Genomic DNA, 10,062 nt, shown 5'->3' with positions numbered 1-10,062 from the left:
CCCTTAATTTATAAGGTTTCCCAGGTTCTCATATTCAATAAAATTTTACTTATTTGGCAATGTTATATTGGCATGCGCAATATGCTAGCTACAATATATATATATATATATAATATGCTAGAAAATAAAGGTTCTGTAGCCTTACAGTTACAATCGCCTATGATTGCTACTTGCACTACTAAAACCTAAAAGGTCCATTATAAATTATTAAAAGGAAGAAAATTAGTTAATTATTATTATTTATCCGGTATAATGATTAGCGTCCTTCTTTCTCTTCTTTTTTTTTTTTTTTTCTTAGAATCACATGCTGTATTTTTTTTTTTTAATAAAAAAATTATTGCATTGTATTTTATACATATCTCACTATATATAATACCCAACTACAAAATATATTTAATTTGTTAGTTGTTACACCACAAAAAATCTTCTAATATAAAACATAATTTCAATAACACATTGACTTTTAAAAATATACAATTTATATATTAATTCTATAATTATCCAATAAAACATTATCATATCAAATTTTTCACGCATCGCATGGGTTGTGGCCAGTTTTATTAAAAAATGATTAATTGCTAGGTACTAAATGATGTGCTTTTCCTAACCCAATGGAAAGAAAAAGAAAAAGTTGCAACTGGGATTAGCTTGACTCAAATCCCTAATAATTTATTGAAGGCTGCGACTATTCTCAAATCAGTAGCACAATTATCAACTCAAACTGAGTACCACATGTGAGAAGAAGATTGTTGAAAGTAGACGTACGTTGTATGAGGGCAAGTCTTACATAGAGATGAAGTAAGAAAGTTAAGGAACTAATATAACATAATTGATTCTAAACCCATATCCTTAAGTTTTTAGGTTAAATAATGTCTCTATATTTATATAGAGCCCGTTATATGATATATGTGAGGAAATATTGCATACTCTCTTTTGGCATGAGATAGCATACAATATTTTCTTGGGAGGGAGGTAGTATCAGGTAAGTATACAAAAAATCATTTTTATATATTGTCATATTTTTGCAGCTATTGGTCTGAAAATACTTTCCACATAAGTTGCATTAAGGAAGCTGATCATNGATCATATTCAATAAATCGTATATCATAAAGTGGAAATATAAAATAAAATAAAATGCAAAGAGCAAACTTTATTTCATCATATGAACATATGAACAAATCTCGCAATATATAACTTTTCAAATTCATAAACCACATGATTACTTAGATTTTATAGTAAAATAAGACCAATCCATCCATCATGATATTGCAGTATAGTTTAGATATAATTATGTAAAAATCACATTTTGTTGATCATGTTTCATAAACCAAAAGTGTCATCTATACATTTAATAAAATCTTTAAAGAGTAACACGTGAGAATTCTTAATTTGAATAGCCAATTATATATATATATATATATATAGAGAGAGAGAGAGAGAGAGAGAGAGAGAGATGTAGATGGTGGTGGAGGGGGAATGGTGGGTTTGAACCACAAATAGGGGACACCATAAAGAATGTTGCTAGGCTATCACTTGAACCTCCCAAAAATTAATCTAAAAGGCTAGACATAAGGATAATAGGAATTCTAAGAAAAAATTAATCAAGTTCCTTAAGTATCTATACATGAAAACATTAATAGCATGATGATGCTCTAGAGTAAATTATATTTTGTCTTATTCTCTTTTTGGCCTTTTCCTTAAAGATGATCAACTAAACAAAGTAAAAGCTTACCAAGAAAGCTCAAATTAGCTAAAAAATTAACAGTGGAGATGTCTATTATTTGTACTAGAATGAACAAAATAAAAATCACAAATAAATTTAAGAAAGACGCATAAGCTTTCTAAAAGAAATTTTACCAAACATGTGGGATGCAACAATAATAAAATTACAACACTGAATACTTTTTGACTTTTTGACACTCTACAAATAAGCACAAAAAATGTTCATTATTAATATGTTTCATATCAACATTAGGAATTTCTACAACAATGATAGGCCAAATAAAACTGCATTAACAATTCTAAGTCAATTAAAAATAACAAAAGTCAATATCATTGAAAATTTTGGAAAGGAAAACAGCAGAATCACTTCTAAAAATGCAAGAATACTAAAAAGAAAGGAAAACGGAAAAACAAATAAAATAAAAGAGATCATTTTTTATTGTGTGTTTTGTTTACCTCAATAGTCATCCTAATGTTGCCTTAACTTTGAAAATTTCAAACAAATATAATTGATATCTTCTCAAAATGGTGAAAACTAAAGCTTGATTGAAAAATATGGAAAACAATTAGTATTGTGCTAATTTTTGTTGTTGTAGATGATGGGTGATTGTATCTAGAATGTGCATTGGTATATATAACATTGTAAAACTTAAATAAATAATTAATGTATGAGTGAGAGAGAGATAAGGTTGTGAAAAACCAAAATTTTGGAAGAAAAAACACTATACGGTAGATAAACAAAAAGACATTAATGCTTGATGTCTTCTCAAAATGGTGAAAACTAAAGCTTGATTAAAAAATATGGAAAACAATTAGTATTGTGCTAAATTTTTTGTTGTAGATGATGGGTTATTGTATCTAAAATGTGTATTGGTATATATAACACTATAAAACTTAAATAAATAATCAATGTATGAGTGAGAAAGAGATAAAGTTGTAAAAAACTGAAATTTTGGAAGAGGAAACACTATAATGGTATATAAATGAAGGGACACTTGAAATGTTAATTTTATCCATTAAAAAGATAATGAATTATTCAATTTTAAAAATTACTTGAAATTAGAAAGAAGAAAACAAAAAGTTAAAAAATCAATTTAGGTAACTAAATAGTCAAATATTTGTATCTAATGAATAATAATGTTTGTCCATGATTTTTATTTAATTATTTTATATAAAAAAATTAAAAAATCATAAAGAGAAAAATGATTTAAAAAGAAAAAGAAAAAGAATATGATGTGGCTGATAAGGTGGCTCAACATGAGCATAACAACATTAAATACTACGTCTCAGCTTTTAGATATATATAGATATAGACATAGACTACAGAGTTAGCTACTAATTTTTGTCTTCCAAAATTGATATCAAAACAGGAATATGATACTGTTATTTCTAGATGAAGCTTACAAGTTTGCAAGATTACAATTTCTTCGGTATTTCTAATATTTTCTTACAAACATTACAAGTTGATAATTGGGAATTACATGAATTAAAGTTCATGTAGTTAATTTGCTAGATGCATCATTTATATGAATAAGAAAAACAGCTATCTCCACTGTAAAAAAGTTCATGTGCCAGTTTTTGTAGTGAATGTATGGTAACTAGCAATGCTGTCTTGATGATGATTCAAGATACAAATTCATTCATTATATTGTCGTTTTGGAAGCTCTTCGAGAAAGAATGATCCAACAAAGCACACGATAGAACACAAAGAAGCAAAACATGATCCCCACATTCATCCACCTAGTGTCCTTGTCGAGTCCTCTACTCTTCAACACATCCAATCCTGTCAGCAAACACTTGGAATGTTCTTGATCCTGCCAAGAAAAACACTCACTTCTCACACTCCAATATTCATTTATGAGAAGTGAATCCAATGGGTACCTATAAAGGGACACATAGTACATAAAAAGCCAATATTTTGGGATGCTATCTTTTGGAATGAAGTAGCCAGAGAAGAGGAAGTAGGCTCCAAGAACTGTGCAGATGAGAGAATTCCCAGAAATGAAATCCGGTGAGACTGCACTTAAGAAGAGCACTAGGGAGCTAGCCATCAACAAAATAAGCCAGACAATAAAAGTGAAGAACGCAAAAGCAGTGATGGATGAATTAAGTCCTACAAGCCAATATATTGGAACAGCAAAAAGAAGAGCTACCACAAATAAGAAGGGCAGAAAGACAATAGTATTTGCAATCAAATAGGATGATATTCTATAGGCGCCTCTTGAGGCTTCCTTCATCAAAACACGCCGCTCTTGAAGGTATATCGGGAGAGCTTCAACTGTGGAAGAAAGAAGAAAACTAAGACTGAATGCAAATAGTCCCAATCGTTCTGTAACACCTCCTTCATCTTTTCTCACTCTCAAGTATACGCTTCCCAAACCAAATCCCCCCACAATAGCTTGCATTGTTCTTGCCAAGAACAGCTGCTTTGTTCTATAAATAATCTTCCAAAATCTTGAGCACAAAAACATGATCTCAAAAAAAAAGGAAAAATGACAATTACCCATTTGTCCGCTATCTTTGTGTTGTGGAACTCTGCCTAATGCCCCTGCTGGCCACATCAAGAAGGAATACTGCCCCTCCTCTTCTACAGCAGACATTATTGCTTTGGAATATGAATCCTCTAGTGTAGATATAATTTCCATGGCAAATTCTAAAGCATTGAGTTGCATTGGAATTTGATAGCCCAGTTCATTTATAATTCCCTCGAGTGATTCAAGGCTACCATTATGGACAACCGAGCCACGAGAGAGGATCAAAAAGTTGGAAATGTATTGAAGAATTCTATAGCTTGGTTGGTGAATAGAAAAAACCAATGTCCTTTCCTTCCCTTTTGCAATTGAAGAGAGCAGCTCAATTACTTGTAGCGCTGACTTGCTGTCTAGGCCTGAAGTTGGCTCATCCAGGAGCAAAATTGGAGGGTCATGAATCATGTCAACTCCAATAGATACCCTTTTCCTTTCTCCACCAGATATCCCTCTATTCTCTTCATCTCCAACAAAACTATCCGCAACATGCAAAAGACCAAGCTCTTGCATTAGGCTCTCCACCCTTAATTCTCTCTCTTTAGCATTCATTTCTTTGAGCCTAAACTTGGCACCGAACATCAGAGTTTCCTTTACAGTGAGTAATGGAAGTAGATTATCTTCCTGTGCCACAAAGCCACATATCTTTCTCAACTGAGCTGGACTACTCATACGCTGATCATTGATTGAGATAGTTTTAGGATCAAAATATTTTTCCTTAACCCTTCCTGATATTATTTGGAGCAAAGTAGATTTCCCAGTGCCACTTGGGCCAACAATGGCTAGAATCTCTGAACTCCTGGCAACAAAGGAGACTGACTTGAGTATGTTGATGGGCTTAGGCTTTTGTACCAAGTGACAAAATGAAGCGGCTAGTGACCCATGTGGGTGAATAGTGTAGGAAAGATTTCTCACAGCTAGTTTGTAAGTTGTTTTGGAATTTTGAGGTGCTGCACTTGGTGAGTGATAGAAGGAAGAGGAAGGGCTAGTACTGGATTCTTCTGGGGAATTAGAAGTTGAGAAGAGTATCACAGAGTCATCTTCGATGGGCATCTGCCTAAGGCAAGAAGGCATTGTTTCGAGCTTAATTCTGTGTAGGAATTAAGTGCATGGGAAAAAAGAGGTGGTGGATGTGTCTTTCAATTGGGAATGTTCAAGTTGAGAAGAAATGGTGGTTAAAACAACCAAGTTGATAGCTTAAAAAGGTTCCTTATTTTCCATCCAGTTGACACACCTACAAACGCCTTTGGAATCATTGTGGCAACTTCTAATAGGTTCATTTCCATGAAAAAAAACTTGGTGAAACATCTAGACTAGAATGAACCAAACATGTGCTTTGTCAAACTTTAACTTAGTCAAATTTCTCAGATCACCAAACGCTGCCAACCACTTACCACCCTCACCAACACTGTTATACTCTTTTGATTCTGGCATTGACTATCATGATGGTACATACCATTCTATAAGCATCACCTCCACTGATCCTGCCACATAACCTTGCACCATTTTTCCCTATGCCATAGCCTCAGAACCGTTGCAATAAAGACCACATTGAATCAGTAACTACTATAGCAGAATTGCCACAGCCACAAACACAACCTCATTATAACAATAAAGACCTCATTGGTTTTTTTGGACATCAGACCAGCTCCCATTCAATTTTAGCACATGTGGCTGGACTTATCATTGCCTGAAATCCAAGGGAAAATATTGAACTTTAATTTGCTTACCAGTTTTAACAACCTTATTGAATATGAAGGTTGGTCTAATACACCTGGAGGCTATACAATACTGATTGAAGTTGAACCAACCTATCTTCCAACAAATGAGATGCTTAAGCTATTAAACTTTATTTTTTTTAATTTTTTTTTTTTTGGGTAGACCAGTAGTTATTTTGGTTTTATTTCTTAGGGATATTTTCGGTTTTCCAGCCTTTTTTTTTGGGCCTAAATAATAGAGTGGAGCCTTTTCTGTTTGGGCCTAAATGACAAATCTTTTAACTTTTTTTTTTTTTTTGGATCAGTAAATGACAAATCTTTTAAACCTACTAAAAGGCTTGAATTTACTCAATCTATTACAATGGGCCTATAAAATAAATGTTAACCAATTCTGACCTCAAACCTTACAAAGAGGCAAGACATTTACCAAATCCATTACAAATTCACAACGGCCTAAAATTCATAAATCTCCATTACAAAAAATGGCCTAAAAACAAAATTCACAAATCTTGTTAGTTCAGTTAGCTCAAATAGTAAAAAAATTTATCTGCGAATAAGATATTTACTGTTCAAACCCATCTACACTTAAAATTGATTAATGTTTTAGCCTAATAATAAGAGCAATTATCATGAAGTGTATGCCATAATTTGAAATTCTAGTATTTATATATAAAATATTCTCAAATCTAATTAAGAAGCTTTAATACAATAGTACAATACAATTAAGAAGCAAAAATCACAATATTCTCTACGATGAGCCTAAAATTAAACTTCAACAAATATATATATATATATATATAAAACAAATCCATTAAAAAATACTAAGTGCACTAAAAGGATAAAAAGTCTACAACTAAAATTTAATAAGTCCTTTACACCTATGAGTACAAACCAGTTAAAAATATAACTTGAAGGTTCCAACATTGTATAGTCCAAATAAAAACATCATGTCCAAGTACCAAGTCTAAATATCAATAGTCAATACATTAGTGTTTCAAAAACATATAATAATTCACATAATAATGTTTAACATATAAATTACAATTCCCTAAAATATAGAACTCTATAAATACAAATGTCTATTGATAATCCTTAATCTTTTTTTTTTTTTTTTTTTTGTTAAAAGGAAGAAAATGCATTAGAATTAACTGGCCATAAAAGGCAAAATGTTGGCTGAAGGCCTTAAGGAGTACAAACTAGAAGCATTAGAATCTACAATAATACATAGTTCTTCCGAAATCGAAGAGTCTAAAACAACAAAATTCCCTAAAAGGGAGTAGCCTCATTTGGCAAGATAATCCACACATCTATTCGCTTCCCGAAAAACATGGCTAATCCTTGCTTGCTAAATTGACGAAGGAGGTACTTGCAATCATTGAGAAGAAAAGAAAAGGAGTTATTGTAAGGTCTAGAAAAGTGCATCAGGTTAACCACAGTTTTTGCATCCAACTCAACAAGGAGCTGTGAGATGCCGAGTTAGGATGCCAGCATCAAGCCATCCTTCAACGCCCAAAATTCTACTATGATACTGGAAGCAAACCCGATATTCCTCATGTATCCTTTGACCCACTTCCCTTGGTGATCTCATATTAGGCCACTCCCACCCGCCTTGCCAGGATTCGCAGGTGCAACCCGTCAGAATTTAGTTTAAACCAACCAAGAGGTGGTCTAAACCAGCGCATTTGAATAGCTATGTTGCGCTTGGTTCTTTGAGTTTTACTTACACAATAAAAGTACTCTCTCACAACCTGGATACACGAGAGATGAAGCTTCGGGTTGGCTAGGGAATTCTTAAACACAGCTCTATTTCTATGCTTCCATAACCACCAAACAGCAAACGGGAATAATGAGTACCAGGGAAGACCATTAGCTTGGACATGGCTGCTAAACAAGCAGTTTGTCTTAAGCCAATCCGGTAGGTTAAGATTAAGAAAATCAACTAAAGCTTGTGGCACAACAATGCTCAACCAAAATTTTCTTGCAAATGGGCAATCTTTGAGAATATGTATAATAGACTCCTCCTGAGCATGACATAAGGGGTAGAGCATAAAACAAATAATTCCCCTGTTTCTAATCACTTGTCTAGTTGATAAGCTACCATGATTGCACAACCAAATAAAGTGTTCTATTTTTGACAATGTATCCACGCCCCAAACCCAGCAACTCGAGAATGAGGGGGGTTTAGGCTATTCAGCAATAGCCAAGAGGTAGGTGGAAGCCATGTTGAATTCTCCATCAGAGGAGAAATTCCACATCAAAGTATACTCCTTCTCACCAAAGGATTGGATGGGAATGGCTTGGATTCTATCAACAACCACCTTAGGAAGATCAAAGGAAATTTTTTCCCAATGCCAATACCCTTTTTGATGGATTTCAGAAATAGTCCGAGCTTCCTCATGTTGGGCAAGAGAGCCTTCAACAAGCTCTCTAAGAGCATTGCCCTTCATCCAATTACTCTCCTAAAAACTCAGATTCGACTTATTTCCCACATTCCAACAAATGCCTTGCTTAAAGATTGGAAACCCCACTTTAATCACAACCCAGTTAGAGGAGCAAGGAACCTTCTCAAGGTCTAAAGAGTTCCTACGAAGCTAAGAGCAATATTTACTCAAGAGAACCTTTGCCCACATTGAGTCTTTGTCTTGATAGAGCCTCCAATTGAGCTTGCAAGTAAGACAATGTTTTTGGCCCTTACTGCCTGAATGCCGAGACCCCCCCCCCCCTCATCCTTAGGCCTGATTATTTTGCTCCAATCTACAAGGTGAAGCTTTCTCTTTTCCATAGATGAGCCCCAAAGGAAATCTCTGTTAACCTTATCAAGTGTTTCACATAAATGGCTCGACAAAGCTACCCTTTACATGACATGATTTGGGATCGCAACCATGACAGATTTGATAAGAACCGTTCTTCCAGCAAATGGTAGGAATTTAGACTTCCTCCCCGAGAGCTTGAGATCACTCTCTCCACAATAAATTTGTACCTATTCTGGGTTGCTCCTTTGTGATTTAGGGGAAAGCCCAAATACTTCTTTAAATTCGAGGTTTCGGCAATATCTAGCACCTCACAGATATCCTCTCTAATGTTTGGAGGAACATTAGGCGAGAAATAAATGCGGGACTTTTCAGCACTAACCAATTGCCCGGATTCCTTGCAGAATTTACTTAGCAATTTTTAATGGATTCAGCTTCTACCTTCCTAGCTTTGGCAAAAAGCATGAGGTTATCTGCGAAGAAAAGTTGTGAGATTCCCAAATTTTGCCTAGAAGCTTTTAGAGGGATCCATTCTTTCATCCTACAACTTGCATTGATGAGGTATCCAAGATACTTCATACAAAGAATGAACAAATACAGAGAGAGAGGGTCACTTTGATGTATTCCTCTCGTGGGCTTAAAGGAGCTTATCTTGCCTCCATTAAGGAGAATAGAGATGGTCATTGACAACACACAACTTATAATCAACTTAATCATCTCATTAGGAAAACAAAACGCTTTGAGGATGTTGCGGATTGATAATCCTTAATCATCATCTCAATAAGTGTCAGTGTGGTCGAATCCATTGAACTTGCAGCTTTTCATTCATAAGTTTTATACATAAAAATGAAAAGGCACATAGACACTGATTTCAATAATTTATTTTTATTCTTTTTTTTTTAAAAGACATATTCCAAGATATATATAAGTAAATCGCATCTATTGGATTCTCATTATTCGTACACTTTGGAAGGGACGTTTTGTAGCATCCATTTAAAAGAAACCAAGAGTACATTAATGATCATGAATTCACATGATGCAAACATGTCTCTAATTTTACACATACATCCAAACAAGTTTGATTCATTGTACCATACAACCTAAATATGTTACACAAATTCAAGCTAGTTGGGCACTAGGGCTTCAAATAGAATTGGGGTTCCTGCAAAAGGCAAAGCAAAATACCAGAGATTTAAGAGAGAAATACCGACGAAACACTCTCCGATATTTAAATTAGTAAAGAATCCATTCTTGAATGGATAAGAATAAACTAAAAATGACCATTTGTCATATCTTTTTCCTAAAGACTTTACCACATATTATGTTCCATCATCCATCAAAAATTAA

The 10,062-nt window shown here is 33.9% G+C and overlaps 1 protein-coding gene across 1 annotated transcript; it reads right to left on the bottom strand.

Moving 5' to 3' along the window:
• Positions 1-3,077: 3,077 nt before the first annotated feature.
• LOC111988868 (ABC transporter G family member 23) lies at positions 3,078-5,443 on the bottom strand. The gene has a single exon (XM_024020675.2). It carries the CDS (start codon positions 5,319-5,321, stop codon positions 3,366-3,368), a length of 1,956 nt encoding a protein of 651 aa, XP_023876443.1. The 5' UTR covers positions 5,322-5,443; the 3' UTR covers positions 3,078-3,365.
• Positions 5,444-10,062: the final 4,619 nt, after the last annotated feature.

The sequence above is a fragment of the Quercus suber genome, unplaced genomic scaffold, assembly GCF_002906115.3.
Source record: "Quercus suber isolate HL8 unplaced genomic scaffold, Cork oak 2.0 scaffold_540, whole genome shotgun sequence".
Taxonomy (NCBI): domain Eukaryota; kingdom Viridiplantae; phylum Streptophyta; class Magnoliopsida; order Fagales; family Fagaceae; genus Quercus; species Quercus suber.
The sequence above is the reverse complement of the archived record's forward strand: the minus strand, read 5'-3'. Positions and strand labels throughout refer to the sequence as shown.